This window comes from Lonchura striata, chromosome 5 (genome assembly GCF_050655825.1).
Source record: "Lonchura striata isolate lonStrDom1 chromosome 5, ASM5065582v1, whole genome shotgun sequence".
Lineage (NCBI taxonomy): Eukaryota > Metazoa > Chordata > Aves > Passeriformes > Estrildidae > Lonchura > Lonchura striata.
Genome location: NC_140707.1, coordinates 30,448,096 through 30,468,004, shown reverse-complemented (window position 1 = coordinate 30,468,004; position 19,909 = coordinate 30,448,096). Strand labels below are relative to the sequence as shown.

At 38.0% G+C, this 19,909-nt stretch overlaps 1 protein-coding gene across 5 annotated transcripts in view; it reads left to right on the top strand.

Moving 5' to 3' along the window:
* The window catches only part of SLC1A2 (solute carrier family 1 member 2), an 88,528-nt gene extending 69,701 nt beyond the window's left edge, over positions 1-18,827 (top strand). For 4 of the 5 annotated variants that reach the window (XM_077784234.2, XM_085580193.1, XM_021555181.4 and 1 more), the window contains exons 9-11: positions 452-586; positions 6,061-6,292; positions 9,717-18,827. In XM_077784234.2, coding sequence (XP_077640360.1) covers positions 452-586; positions 6,061-6,292; positions 9,717-9,791 — 442 coding nt within the window. In that variant the 3' untranslated portion in view covers positions 9,792-18,827. Of the gene's footprint in view, positions 1-451; positions 587-6,060; positions 8,809-9,716 lie in introns of all 5 variants that reach the window. The other variant, XR_013340184.2, reaches the window with a different exon arrangement.
* Positions 18,828-19,909: the final 1,082 nt, after the last annotated feature.

The window sequence follows — 19,909 nt, the reverse complement described above, 5'->3', positions numbered from 1 at the left end:
TGTATTTAATAATAACTGCTTTCTCTCAGCCTTTAACTCACAATTCAGTCCTCAGGTAACATAAATAAACAGAAACTAATCACCCTGAAAATCCAACCTCTAGTCACTAAACTTTGGCATGTTGGGATGGTCAAAACTCAAGACTCAAAACACTGGATGAGTTTATCGAGTTCAGAAAACACCAGAACACAGACTTGAGTGTCATAACTAGCTTGCAGACAGCCCTCTTCCAGCTCTTGAAACAAACCCCATAGATCTGACCTCCCATAATAAATATTTCTAGAGAAACACAAGAGAGAAAAATATGACCAGAGCTTACCTTGATTTATCATATAGTTGTGTTTAATGGGAAGAACATAGTAAAAATATGATCTTCCTAATGGTGACATGAGTATTTAAGTAAAGTGTGTGTTCTCTTCCTGCTACTCCCATTTGATTTTTGGTTTTGCAGTTTGACCGCCACCCTTGCCAGTGTTGGAGCTGCCAGCATTCCCAGTGCAGGACTTGTCACTATGCTGCTGATCCTGACTGCCGTGGGGCTCCCTACCCAGGACATCAGTTTGCTTGTTGCTGTTGACTGGCTTTTGTAAGTTGTGCTGACTCCACTGCTCAGTGCAGAAAAGGTAGTGAAGTAATGTTTGTCCACAGTGCTTTACAGCCATCGGTCTTAAAGGACTGTAAGTCTCTCCTCTCCAGATAAATCAAAGGAGGAATTGGGCTACTCAGTGAAGTAGGAGGCACTGAAAGCAGCTTCTCAGCTGTTACAAACTGTTACAGAGCTACTGAAGTCAGTTTCTGTGAGCCAAGGATCTTGGCACACTTGTGAGCTCACACTTTTATATTATCTTCTCCCTAATGCTGCTTTTCCATCACTCAAAAGCAGTTTTCTAATCTCTGCTTTCATATTTCCATTTGTTATAGTTCTGAAGGATGAACGCTGAAAATGCAAGTTCCATCAGGATGTTGCCAGCAGACTATAGAGTGATGTGGGCATTTGTAGTATCAAATGTTTTATACTTGTAGGGGGGAAAGTTGGTTTCTTTTTGTATATAATAAAACAAAATACCTTTAAAAAGAGCCTGTTCCAGGGCAGGACAAAGACCAAAGACAAATAAGAATGAAAACTGAAATAAAGAAGGTAGTTCCCTAGTTTCATTTTACTGGCAGATCATTCAGACTAGAAAGAATGGCTTTAATTTCCAAGAACTTGTGATCAAAGTCCTCCAGTGCCATTGTAGGTCCTCCAGCAATAAACAGCTAAGCCTGTTTTCTGAAGCTATTGGTCTTCAACACTTGAATACAGAAGCTGTAAATGCAGGCAGAGGATATGCCAGGCCACATCCTTTCTCTTGCTGTCATTTGACAGCTGGGATATCCTTCTGTCACCTGTGCAGAGCTGAAAGAGACTCAGTAGCCCTTAAGTTGTACTTGCCTCTAGAGAAACTTTCACATTGTCCTGTACTGCTGCAGCACAGTATATTCTGGTTTATTCTGGTCAACAGCCAGCTCTCCCATAATATCCTTTGAAGCAGTAAAGACATTAGTTTTTGTTGTTCCAGCTGTGGTGTACAGAAAGGGATACATAAATATAAGTTACTATTTGTGTGTTTTCTCCTACACTAGCAGCCTCAGCTGCCTGCTTCTGGTAACTTTCAGTTCCAGATACACAATTAAAATTATGCAAGAAGAAATAGCAGAGTTGAGAATGTTCATGTGCAGATAAAATAGAAGTTTAATTTTCTGTCATTTTCTCTTGGCTTATTGAGAAGAATTCAAGAACTAAATCAATCCTCTCACATGTATTTTGGCATGGTCTATCTGTCACTAAGAATTTTGAAGGCTAATATGCAGCTCCGATTTCTGCTTCAGGGAAGAAAGAAAAAGGAATTCACAGCTTGAGGAGGCAAAGGGAAAACCTGACTTAGATTATTTATATAAAACTGAATCTCATGATGTCATGATGGTGAACGGTGAAATGAGAAGGTGCAGGCATAGGGAAGGATGTGATATAGTGGGTTTATTATATTTATGATGTCATAGTTGAAAACAGGAAAGTGCTATAGGAATCTGCAGCTGGAAGAAGGAGAGAAAAAAAATATATACTTTAAATATCTGTGTTTCTTTGCTCTCCAAGTAAGGCAAATAGGTAGGTTTCTGCAGCTGGTAGGAGGATGTGCAAAAGGAGCCTGTGGTTTGTTTGGTCTTTTTAGGGAAATGTATTTTTAAAATATTCCTGTGGACTGAGAAGCTCTGCCTACACTAGCAAGCCTCAGAGCTGTAAGTTTATCAGCAGTTCTGATCCATTAGTGAGTGTAGCATTTCAGCAGCATTGTCCCCACTGGCTAATCCAACCTTGCTTAGGAAATAAAAACTTCTGTACTGTGGAGCTGTAGCCATGATGAATGTAGGAAGAGGAAGGATAGGAATTCTGAAAGAAATACTTCAAGATAGCTTTCCAAAATAAATTAAAGGCAAGAGAACTTTCAGCCTGAATGGTTGGGTTTGGATCCTCATGGCCTACTGATCAGCAGTGCCAGTGCAGCATGATTCATGAGGTAAAAGGAAAAGTGAGAAAAGAAGAGGTGAAAAGCTCTGTGTCATGCCACTGGTGCTGTGAAGTCAAGATGCTGTTTGTTGGTGAAAGTGCTGTACTTATTAATCTATGTTCAACAGCTAAGAACTTCATTTTCCATCTTCCAGTGGCTGTGTTGTGGTAGCCATAATGATTTAACGAACTATGAAAAATGATGCTGCTGATATTGCTACATTAAGAAAAGGCATACAGGCCAACTTCTGAGCAAGCTTTTGCACACACAAACCAGGCATAAAGAATATCTGAAATGAAATGTCATAAAACCACATTTTATTTACCTACAAACATTAAATAATGTTAATTACAGCAGTATTTCTAACAGAATGTAGAAGAGAAAGTTAATAAAATATTTAAGACCCAATACCAGCCGCTTTTCTGGAACCCATGAGTAAATGAAACCAAGCATGTACAAATACTTAGAACATCCCTTCAATAACATTACAATTTCAGATAAAAAAGGGTTTAAAAATATTCTACTCTGAGTTTTTCATTATTTTGATAAAAGCAAATATCAGAACATCAGCTGATTTTACAGTACTACCACCATCTGAAATTGTGGTCTTACCAAAAACAGTTTTGCATTATTTGGTCATTATTGTGTAACAATAATTTTTACACAAAAACAAATTATTGGTGTTATTGTGTAACACAAAAATCACTTTATGTCAAATCCTAAGACTTGGCACTCTCTCCTTCAAACTGGAGCTGAAAGATTTCTATATTGATTTTTTCTCAAGCCTCTGCGGTATGTATTGAGTTATTCAATTTTTCTACCTCCCATGCTTGCATACTCAGTGTAAGCTCTTTCAACCAGGCAAGTTTCCCAGGATTTCACAACTCTTACAGTTTAAAACCAAGCACAACACAGCAGTGACATTTAATAGGAAAGCAATTGTATGCCAACAGATGGAATAAAATGAGCTTATTTTGCTTGAGCCACAAACTGGGTACTCTCCAGATGTGAGCTGACAAGCTTAGCAAGTATCAGTGGTACCAGATTAGTGGCATTTTGCAGCAAAGAGAGAGAAATTAGGGAAAATGAGCTTGGGCAGCTGATCTGGTAAAGCTTCATTCAGTAACTCAGAAAAAGATTGCTTCAGTTCTGACTCTGGGTCTGAATATTTTAACTCTGATCTAAGCTTTGGCTTAGATCTAGATTCAGAATATTCAGACCCAGTTGAAGTCTGGATGTTATGAATAGGGTCTAGACTGCAACTTTCCTATATTTGTTTTGTTTACATCATCCCACTTGCCTGGAATTAATTGATTGGCTGGTTTTAACAAAAGAGTATGTACAATTGTCTTTGTTCTTCATAGGGTGTTCTTTGCCCCAAAAGAGGTCAGTAGCACTTTGCTGTTGATTCCTGACAGCTGGGACGTTGCTGTTTCTGTTGCAAGGAACTTCCTTGTTTCCTTGGGATCACGCAGTGTAACACATTGTGCATCAGTGTGCACTTTGTATTGCTTTATCTCTCAGCTAGTAGCACGTGTGCATGACCTCAAATGTCATCTCCTCAAATGACCCTTTCAGAATTTGAATTCTGCCTCAATTATATGTATTCTCTCCACCTTGGGTTTTTTAGCATGCTAAACTATCAGTCTGTCACCTGGCATCAGTGAATCCTTTCAAAATTTAATACCATTCATGCAAATAAAATTAAGTAGGTATTATTTTTGTAGAGTTGTATTGCCAGGTTCAGTGTATTTTATGGTCTTAATTAAAAATCACACCAGAAAGTCTTATTTTCCTATTCTACCATCTGATCAGATTTTAAATAGTCTTCACAAGCATTGGATGAGAACTGCATAAAGCATTTAATTTGCATGAAGCAAAACTGGAAGGACGTTTTCCTCCTATGGGTTGTTGATTTGTTTCTTGGGGGAATTACTGTAGAGGTTTTCCCCTTCTGGGTATTCTTTGAAGCCAAAAAAAAAAGAAAATTTACTGCTTCAGCAAAGATATTACACCACAAAATCTGTAAATACATAAGCATAATAATGTTGAGAGGGAGAGGAGAAACTTGAATGGGACTATTATTCCACAGCTGAGAAAGGAAGACTTAGAAATGTGTAGAGTAAAGATGTTAATATGGGCTCAAATATGGTTTATATGGTCATGAATAAGCATGAATAATGAATGTTTACTGGTTGAGGCTTTATATATTTAGATGTTTTCTTTTCAGTCTTTTACAGAAAAAGGAGATGTCACACAAATCTAGTACTAGAAATACTAGAAAGATTGTTTTGAAATTAATCACTGTCTTGGGAAATGAGGTCTTACATGCTAGCTTTTGTCACTTGGCAAATGTCCACACTGTTCAACCTGGCCATTTTTCTGTAAATGAATCTTCATGAATATACTTCTGAGAATTAATCAGTGTAATCACTTCGCTGACCTATTTGGCAGAGCTAGACTCGGTTTCTTTCAGTCGGTTTAATTTGCAACCCTTGGTCAGAAGGTTTTTAGGAGTTTTATGTTCAGTGCAGATAGGAAGAGGCAAATGAGATTGTAAATGATTTTAACATGTGTGCTGCAGCAGAAAAGATAGCAAGACCCATCTCCCATTTTTGCACACTTTTGGTCATGTTTGGGGCAGAATTCTGAAGTCAGGGAAAATCCATAACTGTGACTTCACTGTTGTCAGATAGAGCCACACTAAAGACAAGACAGGAGAAAGGTGGCATGTCTGTTTAATGGCATCCTGTCCAGAAAGTGCCAACAAACATATTTCTTTGTAATGAAGCATGCTGGCCTCTGTAGGCACCCTCCTACAACAAGGGGCACTCGTTAGTGAAATGCTGTCACAGGCTCATAATTTTGTAGGCCATGACCTATATTTGGGTTGCTCATATGCCAAGCTCTGGCACACATAGTGTGAGTGGGCATGCTGCCACACCAACAGATGGCCATCTGTAAAGATGGTGCCAGGAGAGGAGCTTCAATGGCCTAAGCATTATGGAGATATTTCAGGCATTTTTGTTCCCCATAGTTTGCTATGAGCAAGGGGAGAGGCCTTTGTTCACTAGAAATGAGAACAGCTCATCAGAACCAAAATCCTTTTCTCTGGCTGCATTAAGTTCAGTGCTCTGATAAATTCAGATTAAACAAAGGGCTGGGTGTGAGCCTGGTACCCTGATATTGAAACCTCCAACTCCAGAAGCAGGCATGAGGTATCTCAGTAAAGCACAGCTCTGCAGTTTGGCTGTGATCTAGCATACATTCTTTGCCAAGCTCCATGAGAATAAGCAGCTGGGACATAGGAGTTTGAGCATCCTCACTGTCTGAAAAAGTCCCTTGGAAAGCAGACTTCTCCCATTTCCCTTGAAATCGCCTCCCATCTCTCAGTTCAAAAGATACCTTAAGCTTCCTAAAACAAATGCAGTAACTGTACCATAAACAGGACTGCTGTGCCCTACTTTTTCTTCCTCTCATGCCATTCAGCCTCTGCCTTTTCCTTCTTTTGTAGGGACCGGATGAGAACGTCAGTCAATGTAGTGGGGGATTCTTTTGGTGCTGGCATTGTCTACCATCTTTCCAAGGCAGAACTTGACACCATTGATTCCCATCATAAAGGGCATGAAGACATTGAAATGACCAAGACTCAGTCAATCTATGACGACATGAAAAATCATAGGGAAAACAACTCAAACCAATGTGTTTTTGCAGCTCACAACTCAGTCATGGTAGATGAGTGCAAGGTACCTTTCACATTTATGGATATTGAGACATGTATATAGCACTGCATGCTTTATTTTATCTTATTTTTTAACCTGCATGTATTTTTCAAATCGTTCTGCAAATAACAATGTGACAACAAGGTCCATGAACCCCAGACATTTTGAATGTGTTTGAGCAGTTCAAAAGATGTTTTTTTGCACTCTTCTTAAAACTTGTCATTTGATGGGAAAAAATCATGTGCTTTGTTTACATATCAAAAGGCAAGATGCAGCGTATTATGGAATATGCCAAGACACAGAGAATATGGCATCACCTTCTATGGACATTTACTTAATTTTCTGTGGCAACAGAGAACTTAATTGCCAGCCCAAATGAAGGATGGCTGCAATTCAGATGCAGGTGTTGTCACTTGCTGACTGCTTTCATGATATGCTGTTCAGAGGTCAACACGTTGAATGCGCTTTAGCATGAGAATGCTCCTGCACTCACACAGCAGCTTCTGCTTCTCTTCTGTCACTGTTCCTTCCCAAGGCACTAAGGCACAAACACTCTCTCCCCTCTGTGACCCTTGCTGTAACTAACATGCAATATTAATACTAATAATGACGTCTTGATCAGAGTGAAGTGAGCTTGAGCAACCCCACCAGCTTAATGTGAAGACAGCTCAGGAGGTTAGTGGTTAAAAGTTCACTAAGAACCCACCACTGGGATGGAGCTGTTTAAAATCCAGAGAGGGCTTTTGAAAAGGGGGAGAAAAGAAAGTAAAACAAGGTGGAACTTCTAATTTCATAGTCTTTTTTTCAAATTTCACAGTCTTTTTTTTTTCCTCCAGTCTGATGCTGTATGCTGTCTTTGAGACAGTGGGTTTGCCAATCAGCCTACCTTAGCCATTTATCCAAACAGATTCTCTTGTATCTTCCAGCTGTTAATGACTGCACTAAGTTCATTAGCAGATCACCATTTATATGGGAAATATAATCCTATGCTGTCATTTTCACTTGTCTCTAGCCTGGTTGGAAATGTTCTTTAGAAATACTTTTTTTCCTAATGCTTACTTCCTGAAAATGCAGATCAAACTTGAAATTTCAGGGGAAAAAATAATACTGAATTCAGAAAAAAAACAAACAGCATTCATCTTATCTTTAATTTTTGTAAAAAATTTTCAAGGTTTCAATGAAGTGATTTTTTTTTTAAATCATACTTTTTTCTGACCTGGTTCTCCCCTTTCTCTTCAGACCCACTCTTTATCCATTTGGAAAATTTTAAAAATAGGTTCTGAAATGGAAAGAGAATGCATGCTTACACAAAATTGAAAATTGTCATTAATTTATATTTCTCAAAAAAGGCAAGGACACAAGAGATTAAAATTAGAAGAAAAAAGAAACTCTCTGGAAAGAAAGATAAAGAGCATGTGCACACACACACTTTTTGGATAACTTCTTTTGGAATTTTTTGAAAACTGTTTTTAATTTAAATAGACAATGCTGGGTTTAAGATTATGTTTATGGAACTGAATACTGATAGTTTTATCTGCTCACAGTTTCTCAGATTTGCGGAGAAATCCAAGTCAAGTTAAAAAGTAGTAGCTTGTTGATTAAATCAATACTTGCTGCACTTACTCTTCTCCTTCAGTTTCTCATATAATTTCCCTAACTGAGGCAATAGCTTGTCTCAAAACCATGGATTAATGGTGCTGTGTGTCATCCCAAGCACACCCTTTAATTCAAATTTGAGACCAGTGATTTTGATCAAGAAATGTTTGTTCTTTTTAATTGTTTTAGGTTTGCTCTGCTTACAGTCTCAGTTTGCACTTTTAAACTCATGAAAAGAGCCAGGCTTTACCAGATTGAGCAGAAGACTGACTTTGAGTCTCTTGTCTGTCTGCAAGCTGCCAAAAGGATGTGTTGTTGTGACCTAATTGATGAGCTATGAATATATGCTGGCACTTGCCAAACATTGGGATCATGTTGAAGTGGTCTACGACTCCCAAGTGTTAGACTTGCAAAGCCAACAGAGAGTAGGAAGGATCTGGGGCTTTAAAAGAGCCAGTTGTTAAATTTGAAAAGTCATCTCTTCATCCTGTCCAATGCACTGGTGGGTTGAAAAGCTTACTGCAACTCTGGTCAGGATATGGAAAAGCTAATCTACTAGCATGCCCTTTCTATTTACTTTCTGTAATATATTCCATGTATAACACCAGTAGTTTATAATTTTGCATGGTCAATGTACATAATTAATAAGTAGCTTACCTTTGTATGGGGTTAGAGTGGTTGTTATTGCATGATATTTTTGTATTTTTTTATCATATTTCACATGACTCTCTGTGATTTTCATTTCTGAATAAGCTGTTCATTCCTGTACTTGCATGTTTTCCTCTTCCAATAATTTAAGAAAAAGCTTGACTTTGTTTCAAAAATCAGTGCATTTTGTCATGTTTCCATGTCCCAATGCTTCCATATATCCTGTTTATCCAGCATGGGGAATTTCAGCTCTGTCTTTAAGTTTTCATTTGAAGCTGAAGATGTTAACTTACAAGGTAAGTTAGGAAAAAGTAAGCATTCATTTAGAAATAAGTGAAAGAGTCTCTCACTTAATTAAGATCTACATCACTTTTGTAAAATTAAGTTGACATTTTACTTTTTTTATTTTTGATTTTTTAAAGTCATTTGGCTGGAGATTCTTTCTTGAAGCACAGGTTCATTTATGCTGGTCTCTGGAATGGAAGATATTGTCCAGTGTTCGCTGTGAGTTGGTAGATCTCTATAGGTCTTTTACCAACTTAAAGCCTAAAATTTCCAGCATATATCTTTATAGGAAAGAATGAAGTTTGCTGTACATCATGTGAGACCAGTTTAGCATTACTATGAATTTTTAATTGGACTGTAGTCAAAATCATTCACTACATTGTAATAGTGGTATGATGAGCAATACCTTCACAATATGTCTTTTCTTCCATTTCTTTAAAGGTGGTGTAATTGTAGGTGAGTTTGTATAGATACACATCTATGATTATTCTGGCCTTGCACATTTTTCATGTTGCATCAGATATGCAGCTTTGCTAAGGAATTCCACTGAAAAAAATACTATTTTCTAAATTAAAAAAAAATCTGTTTTTTACATAATCCAGAGAAATCTACAAGAGACAGAAAGGGGTAGAATCGGACATATTTATTAAAAAAAAAAAACCCAAAACTGCAGTGAAGGTTAAGAAAATGTGGAACATTTTTCTACTACTGATGTTTTCTAGTCATTATAATAAATAAATGAACAGGAGTCTCACTATTTGAGAGTGTTGTGAATTCTGAATAAATACATTTTACTTACATAATAATTGACAGTGTATGTAATTCCTGTAAATATCATAATCTTCCATATAAAACTCACTACTTTTCTTGTCAAAGTGCCTTGGCCTTTAAGTTGCTTGTTGATGATAATTACTTGCAGGTAACACTGGCAACCAATGGCAAATCTGCAGACTTCAATGTTGTTGAAGAAGAGCCTTGGAAACGGGAAAACTAAGTGAAGAGATTCCTAGCTGCATCCTTAATAAATCCTGAAGCTATCTTGTGGCAGAAGATACCATGATTAAGAAGATTTCTCTTTTTTTTTTTTTTCCTATTTAACATCTACAATTTCTGCTTAATTTTGTAACTGAAACTTAGCAAAGATCTCATCAAGTCATTGTAGTGTCTTTGCCAAGCAATGCTCCATAGCCATCTGTCTCCCTTGTGTTACTGTTTGGATGATGCACCTGGAGAATGCTCCATGCAGTGCAATGTGCTCTCACCCACTTCCCCTTTCTTTCAAGACACAGAGAATGTAAATGCTGCAAAATGGGAAGATCAAAGTGCCAGTACAGTTCACTACAGGGACTCAGGGTCACACATACAAGAGAAACATAACACCACGTAAGCCTTCAAGTGTTTCGGTGACTCTTGTGGCATTCCTGATCTGTTTATCACTGTATGGCTAAAATACCTTTTGAAAACATCTGTAAAGATTTCCATTTGTTTTGATAATAACAAGCACTGTATTTTTGTGCCTAGTTGTACTTTAAACTGAGCTTAGATCCGGGGGCAGGATTAATGCATAGAAATCAATAAATTGTCCCAGACATTTTGTTAGATCAGTACAACTAGAACTTAGCATCAAGAGAAGACCTTCAATTTCTATGTGCATGTGGTGTGTTTTTATCAGATGTCCCAGGGCAGGTGCAGCCTTTATTTTATGCTGGGGCTGTGCTGCTTTGTGACCACGATCCACCATGCAATACAAGTCAGTATAATTACAGGGGTAGTAGTTCTTTCACTAAATCTGTAGCTGATGTGCAAAATACAGAAAACCATGGACTCGGTTTTGCCATTTTTAATCAAAGTAGGTGGTACTTTACTATTCACCCTGCTCCACTGATGTCAGAGGGGTTTCTCACATGGATGAGATACTCAAGTAAGGTACTACTAAGATTGATTATGGATGTTATGATTAAGTACTTGATAATGAGCTGCAGACAAGTTCTGAATCCACTATTCTTACAGAATTTTTGAATGTGAGCATCAGGAGCATTTGCTATGAAGTGAAAGCCATCTTTCAAGTATGTCATGTTGCAGAGAGTGGCTAAATCTTGAATTCATTGCTAAACCAAATTCCATATAAAGTTGAGAGAGTTTGTCCAGGGTTAGGACTGAACGAAAATGAAACCGGAATTTCAGGATTTAGGCCAGTATGTTGAATTACATCTCCGTCTCTTTTTGCAGAGTAATAAGTATATAACTCTCTCATGTCAGAGAAATGTTTCTTTGAGCACATGGCATCTGAATTAATGAGACATTGTTTGATCAACAGACTATATCTGACTCAACTTGTCAGAAGAAATTGCAGTGAGAAGAAACACCTTGTGAAATTTTTTTAAAGGTGCTTGTTAATACTTAGCAATTTTAAGATACTGGTGAATAACATTATACTGTTAGCAGTGTTCCATAGCAAAGCTGAGCCACTGTGGTCTTGGAAGGTTCTTCTCACAGAACAAGCTTTGTGCAATTTTGTGGGGAGCTCTCAGAAGTTTTTAGAATGAATCATAATATAAGCATATGATGAACCTAAAAATGGCAAGAAACAGAGTTCAAACATTTATGGAAATAGGCCATTCAGTGTCTATGCTCAGACCTGTCATGGGTTTATAGGGGAATAATGTGTTTAACTGTAGAGTGTTATTTGGCTCTGTAGAAGCTATTAAAGTAAAAATATAATCTGCTTTTGTTCATCTGCATTAATATAAATATTTCTGAAACTGCACACGGACCTAAGCCAGCCAAGGCTACTTGCATGATTAATGATGTGCAAGATCAAGTCCATTGTCAGTGTATCCCTCATTTAAGCATTTATCATGAAATATTTTTCTTACCACTGTATTTTTGTCATCACTTGAATGCCATGGCCAAGCAAATCCTGAGCAAAATGGCCTATATAATTTAACCAATATTGAACCACTGTGAATTCTGTAAGCCTCTAACATGTATTGTATTAGAGGGAGAGGCCTTTCCCAAAGGCCTCCTGATGGATCTTGAGGATTTGAATTTTTTTTTTTTTTTTTTTTGTGAAGGATGGAATTGTAGCTTATTCAGAGAAGTGGCGGGCAGGTTGTATTCTCTTTTCTTCAGGCATTGCTATTAGCATGTCCAGAGTTAACCTCTGTCTAGGAATTGCTTCCCAAGTAGCATTCACTGGGTTATGGGTCAGGAATGTGCCTGGGATGGTGTGTAGGTACTGTAAAATGTTCCTTGCTCTGAGGGTCCTGGCTTTCATCAAGTGAAATTTGTTGTCACTCCAGTGGTAGTTATAGCCAAGAATGAACATACAGCATTTACCCCAATTTATATCCAGCATTCTTGAGCTGTTTCATGGCACAGCTCACCCATTAATAGATGACTTTTTGTCCTCTTCACCACAGCAGTTTCTTAGGAGCAGCCACACCGATTGCTTGCATTGAAAGTAGCTTTAGAAAATTGCTCCATATACTTTTAGCTGTCATTTGAAACTGTTTAGCAATTGGAAACAAACAGGAATGTCAGCAACATGTGACTAGGCAGCTCCACAAAATTACATATTGAGAAACACTTAGAATATGCTTACAGTTACCCACTTGGGATGTAATGCCCTTTGAAGAGTGCTTCTTTGGATGGAGACTAGGGAAGGAAGGAATGCAGTGCTAGAGAAACCCCACCCACAAATGGGAGGATAAATTTGGATCTTTTGATAGGATTAGAATAAAAGACTGTGATTTTAAAGTGGTAATTCTGTAGATACAGTAACTCAGGGATTTTTCAAATATAATTATGGCGGTATTTCTCTCTTTAAATATGGATGTGGGAGAAGGAGAAATGTTGGATTTCATATATTCCTCTGCTTGTAGCCTGACTGAATATTTAATGTAGTGTTACTCCAGTGCAGCACTGTATTAAATAATCAAAAAGCTTTCCATTTATGTGGGAAAATGTAACTCACTCTTGGCTTTCATTTCTCGATTTGCTCATTCCATGAGGCTGGGTTGCTACTTAACTAAATAAACAGAAAATAACCCAGGGACCGTCCACTTCAGCTAATCCAAGGTTCACATTTCAGCAGGCAGTGCTGATTATTGGCCAGCCTCCTTTTACTTTCACTAAGAGTCTCAATGCATTCATTTATATCTGGCAAATTTTTTGTATCTGCTCACAGTGCTGGGGTGGCAAAGTTAAAGAAAAAGCTCAGTGAAAAGTCATTTGGTTTCTGTGTAGTTCATATTAACATTGTTTTTTGCATTTGCTGCTCTTGTCAGTTCCCCCACCTTTGTCTGTGTATCTGTGATATTATTTGGCCTTTGATTGCTGGCAGCACATTGGCACATGGAAGCGTCTAGACCAGGCAAAGACTCCGTTCATTGCATGCCAAGTGACATACATGCTTACACATTTGCTTCATGCATTTGCTGCTGAAGCTGGGTCAGTATTCTCATAGTATCTGTTCATTGAAAGTAAAGATGCTGTATGTTAGAACTGCAGGAGAGGTGGAGCACTTTGCCACTTAACTTCTTTCTTCACTGCTTCCCTTGGAAAAAAACGTCTGCACCAGCCTTGTAAGAAATGTGTGTGGGTCTTATACACAAAGATTCTTCAAATAGGTAGGGCAAAATCCACTTGGTACCTATTACAAGATGTGCTCTTTCCATTTGAATTGGTGAGAAACTCATTATGTCTTTGAAAAACTGCAGTAGTAAAAACTGTGCCTGCATTGCTTTGACTATGTGAAAGCCCCACTGAAATCTGTGGGAGTCATAATGTTCCAGGAAAAGTCAAGTCCCTTCGTGTCTTTGTTAAGTTACAAGACATTTCACAATCCCATACCAGGGAATAGTCTTTGTCTGCTATTTATAATGAAGTTGATTCTCACATCCAAAGATTTCTGCCAAGATACTTCTTTTATACCTAATTATTTCAGTGCTACAAGTCCAGCACTGAATTTAAACTCAACACAAAAATAAGGAACATTCTCATTACAGGTTTTTCCCATGTTTTTTTCTGAGATATAGCTGATCTCCATTTCTTGGAATTCCAGACTTTATGCCACTTTTTAAAGTAGGAGTAATATCAATTTCTAATTTGTTTTCCGTCACTCCCAGGGTCACTAGTTTTTCAGAAGCAGACACGCAGAAGAGCAGACTGTTCATCTGAGAAGCTGAGGCATCAGCATGTGAACAAATTTATTCTGGTGACTTGCCTGGATTTTCTTTGCTTCCTTGCCTTCACTTGTGTTATTGCAGCCTTGTTGTAGCAACACAGGAGCAGTTGCACAAATCCCCATAACTATAAGCAACATTGAACCTCCCCTCTAACATTCACTTCTCTTTTTTATCTTTAAAAAGGCTCTGAGCTTTAGTACCTGGCTCAGAAGAATCATTTTGTGGAGGCATAAAGGTATAACTGTTTCTCATCTTTCTAATTTCCATTCAGCTCTTTTTGTTGCTGCATTTGAATTAATTTACAGAAGGATGAATAAGAGCACTTTATAAAAATGTACTGTAATATTATTCTGTTATGAGCCTGAAGACTATCTTGATTTTATTACTGTGACTTTTAAGGCCACAATTAAGATATTTTTCATATTAGCCATTATGATAGGTGTGTAGTCTATTGGGACAGTTCACCTCAGCTATAATTCACCATGTAAGATTATGTAGAAGTTCCTGTTCCCAGCAGAAAGCATTCTTGGAAAGATGAGTTAATTTCTTCTCTCAAATAATATTGGCGTCTTTGAAAGGAAAATATTTACCCAGTTTCCTTTGTCTAAAGAATAGTATAGAGAGTGTAGTTTCAAGTAGTAAAAAGAACAAAGTATTTACAGTAGTGAAGTGTCAAAGAAGGCAGTCAAGGTGTAAATGAATTGTTCAGCTTTGCCATGCTGTTTTTGAAAATGTTCTGTTCTTGCTCCTGATTTTCCTGAAACAATGTATTTGGTGCATATTCCTTCCAAAGTCATCAGTCTTTCTTCCCCCATGGGCCCCAAGGCTGTCTCCCCCCAGACAATGCACAGACCTGGGGCAGGGCTCCTGGAGAAGCCCCCAGCAGCAGTGCCTGCCACAGGCTCTACAGTGAGTACCTCCCTCAGTTTTTCCTCCTGGTCACACTTTATGTTCAATGGAAATCTGCTGCTATGAGTGAGTCACACCGCTGCTGGTGTCCAGGTCCTGGTAATTCTTTTACTTCTCTTTTGAGTGGCCTCCCTGGCACAAGGATCTTGAGGAACTGTCCCTCACAGGTGCCCACCATCCCAGAGACATCTCCTGTTTAGGGGAAACCCAGTGACTTCCCACTAACAGATGATATAAATGTAACAGATAGAGTGGTTATGCAGTTGCAACTATGAGTCTTACAAAAAAGCCAGGTTACAAACATTGGAAAAGCCTAGAGCACGATTGAGCCACTGAGTAGGTCTCTATTAGTCCAATGGAAATAACCAACAGACTAATGCAAGATCTGGGGAGACAAGAAGACTTGTGAGATTTCTCACTTAACCCAGCCTTTGCTCTCCTTTCATTTCTAACTCCATCCTGCTGCAGAGCCAATGCTGATCAATGCTAGAGCATCCAGTCCTTCTACTCAACATTCAGGAGTCCTGCCATTGTTTTTAATGATGCTCTGTGGCACACACCATTGCACAAAGGGAAGCTGTCATAGGCAGCATCATACGGCCTGGATTGTCTTGTACCTGTATATTGCTTTGTACATAAATGTAGTACAAAAGTGTAGTCTGCTGGAACTTTTGTTATTCTTTTCCATTCATTTTTTCTACAGTTTTTCAAAGACTGTAAGCAAACTGTGCTTGCATATTGATTTTGCAGTCAGTGTTGTAGATTATAGTGTTTCCATGTAGGCATTTTTCATGGACTTGTGAGTTCTTGTGTACTACAGGTTTTCCTATATGCTTAAAGACAACTGCATACACTTCCATCCAGTATATCCTGCTCCTTTCTTAAATATATCTTATTTCCTATGACCCGGTATGAACTCTTGCTTGTAGAATGCATCAGAAAAAGCTGAATATGTATTTATAGTGTTAAATATTGTGTGCTCAACACTGATTTAATTAAGAATTATACAGGTTTTAGGGGTTTGTACTTGTTCTCTGGAAACTACAGTGTAGACTGAATTAAATTACCTAGTATCTGTAATTTACAGACACACAAATATTTTCTTAGAATGTTTTCTATGGGATCATGTTAGGTAGGGAAATAATCCTTTAAATGTGATCTATACCTTAGAACAAAATCAGTTTTCTTATGACCTTTAGGATCAATGAAATATTTTTGTGTTATGTTTGGTGATGAATTATAGACAAAGCACAAAATGCAAGAAGCAAATAGGAATTTCAAGATGTCCTTAAATGCTGCAGTTCATGATGGAACAATACTATAATAATCTGAGCAATCTTCTAGATTGACTGTCTTGGGCAATCGTCCCTCACTTTTATAATTTTTCCTGATGTTACCTTTGCCAAATCCTGCAGTTCTTCCTTAGGACCTGTTAATGTATAACTGACTGGCTCAGAATGCAGTTTATAGAAAATAGACCTGGGTAGGCAAAAAAAATATGTTGTCAGCCCCCATCCATCTTGCTACAATACATTGTGTGTGAGTTCAGCCTGTGGAAAAAGTTCAGGATTTTGCCACCTAATTTTGCCTTCTTGAAAAAGGACCAACAGAACCACCATGGGACCAATGTAACTGGGTAGCATCCATACAAATACCTCCTGTTTTCTTAAGTATTTTTAAGAGAATAACCACTATATTTTTCAACCCAAATGACAGTTACTTCTCATTTTGGTAATTTCTTCCCATTAGGCAAATACCTGTTGGCATTAAGGTCGTGGCTATAATAATTTCAACGTAATTAATTAACAAATGTTTCTAGAGGAATAAAAATAAAATAATATAAATATTCATAACAACTATATAACAAACAAAAAAATCTTCTATGGCCTACTAGTTCTTTGACTGTAATTCAAAACAAAGAAAACATTGAATAGGAAGGACTGCTGTCCCAGTGTGACTGATACTGGGTATCTCTTCAGCTATTCAGAAATCTGTGGGGCCATGTTATTCTACTGAGGTTTTGAAGCCTAAGTTTTTAGTAGATATATATGTAGGAAGTGTGTTGATATACCCTTGTATTTTGATCTGTATTGTATTTTAAATCAGATGTAACAGGTATTAACTTAATAGGAATTGCAGGTAGAATAGTGCTGAGTTACTAATAGCTGTAAAACCTTATTGATACCAGTTTTGACATTTTGTTGAAGCATGATGTCCAGTGCCTCTCTGCACTTAGTGTAGATAATGTAGCTATCAATACGTAATTTCAGTGAAATGGTATATACAGTATGTGTAGCTGTGCTTTAAATTAATTTAATTGGTATCCGTGTGTTGAGCCATAGTAGAAAATTAGACTGTGTTTTAAAATGTTGTTTGACTTTCTGTTTTTCATTTGTATCTGGGTTTGTTTCTTTTTGACCGTTCAACTGATTAGATTCCACAGCTTAGTAACTACTTTATCTGTCTCTTATGGAGTACCCAATTTTAATAACATTCAGAATCATGTATGCAGCCAGCTCATTGTAAATATGTTAATTTTAGTTTTCAATATCTAATCAGTATGGTGGGTGTTAGAAGCTGCATGTGTGTAGTTCCCTGGCAGTGAGTGAAAGTGATCCTAGCATAGATTTGCTGCCTGGTGAATACACTTGTTATGACCTAAAGAATTAATGTTCACCTGGAATGATAAGTTTCTGTTTTATTTTATTCTTGTTTGCTTCAAATGTCTGGACTCTTTATGACCAGAATCTTAGTAAGTCACCATTTAAATTGGCACAGTGAATGAGGGGAAGTCCATCTAACTGCATTCCTGTTGGATGCCCAGACTGCTTTTGGCTCTGAGCATCATTCAGCCCTTAGTCACTCACGGCATCACAGGATCCCTCTGAGTCACTTCCAGTTACTCCTTGACCACAGATGCCAGGAAAGCAGGGCAGTCCCTGCTGTGACTGGGCAAGCCTGCAGGCAGCAAGGGGCTGCCAGTTCTCTCCAGAGTGCCTGAGGAGTCCAAGTAGGAGCCTCTGCTTCATCCCCCTAGCAGGAACAGTCTCTGAGAGAGATGAATACTCATGGGCAAAGGGGCACTGTTTCTTTAATTTTTAAAAAGGGATATTAGTATTTATTGGAAAATAAATGCCAAGCTAAATACTTCTAAAGCTACTGTAGTTGTTGTACAGGCCTGTTGTTTACAAAAGTCTAGTCATAAAAAAAAGACAGATCAACTATATAGTCAGTGGCAAAAATCTGAAATCAGAGCTACAGTTCAGATCTATGAGAAAATAGAACCTTGCAGCAACAGGAAGCTGATCCATTCCTAGATACTCTGGACCTGGATCATATAATCATCCCCTCTAGGCAGAAAGAAATAAAAATTAGGCCCCAAAGCACAGAAACTATCCTGCTTGGTGAGCCTCACTATGATGCTTTAGGATGAATTGCACACTGGAGTACTCTGTGCTGCCTGCTCATCGTCCCTTCCCCTTCTTTAAGGTGACCAGGAATGAACTGGAATGTTTTGATACATTCTATTGTAAAAAGGATTAAAAAGAGGGATAAGGTTAGTCTTACACTCAGAAAGTTCCTGAGATTTTGAAATTATGTACTGTACAGTATCTATAGCACAGTTTGTTTAGAAATTAATAAATGCAGATGGCAAAATTTCTCCCAACCCTGGGCTCTGTTCTTGTATATTGTAGTTGGAATGCCCTGTAGACTGATTCTATTTTTGTAGTTCAGATCCTTTCCTCTTTACAAGGATTGTTACTCATTTGCTTTTAATGCTTTCTTACAGAGTGAACTGATTTCTGTAACTTTCATGTATAAAACAAACTAGACATTCTTTCTATACTGGAAATAGTCATGAATATAATATTTCACTAAGTGTTGTACCTCTTATGTACATATCATCAATAAATGTTGATTCATAATTTTCACGGTTTACATCTGTGAGTTTTCATTTCAGCCTGGGCTCAATATGGGAATGCTTTGTGTAAGAGTTTAGATACAGCAGTCTGATGAGAGAGGCTCCCTGTTCTGAGAACTACATGCAGGGTAGAAGATGGACCTGATTTTGCCAAAGAGCACTCACTTTATCCTCCAAATGTTCCAGGATGCTGGCTGCAAATGAGCTCATTTTCCACAAAGGCCAGGATTCACTAACTTCAGTTTTTGGCAATGAAGCCTAGAGAAGTGAAAAGACGTTAGAAGAGTAGGAGGACACAAATCAATGGCTGCAGTTGCTTTAGAAACCTACTTCCCTCCCCTGGCTGCTAAAAAATCAATCTTTTATTCATAGCCTTTCTAAAAAAAAAAAAATAAACAAAGCCTGTAGCGGAACTCCTGGAGTTCTTTATAAATAAATTGACAGTATTTAACATATAAATTAAGAGATCTCATGGAGTGAACCGTGGCCCAGTGGAGAGGCAGTTGCCAAGTATGGAGAGAAAGCTCTAACATTTATGCAAGCTCGGAATAGCAGCGCTCCGGAAATAGCACAGCTACCGGTGTGTGATAAAGGCACAACCGAAACCTCGGCTGTGAGGAATAGCAGTGTGCACAGCCCTTATTTCTTCTTAATCATCCACTTGAGAAATTTCCAAAGAAATCCAGGCATGGCAGGAAGTGGCTTTGGCAGTGCCTCAGCTGGCAGTCTGCCCTCTGAGTCAGTAACGAACTAAGTCCTGATGTGGTGCTAGGAGAATCTTTGGGCAAAAAGTAAATCTGATTTACTGAAATAGTAAATCTATCTGCTGCCATTTTGATACCAGAGCAAAAATGTCCTGAGCTGGCCTCATCAACAAGTGTTGTTAATAAATGCATTCTGCTAATATAAAATTCCTTGCTCAAGTTTTTCCAGGATGCCCATCACTCACATACTTCATGTGCACTCTGTACGTTCAAATTCCTTCCATAAAAGGAATCTGTCTGTTCTTCTGTTACACATCAGAATAAAAGTTTAAAGTCTTGATGCCAACCAGTGTACGTTGCTTTTTTTGAAGCAATGTTTCTGCAAAAT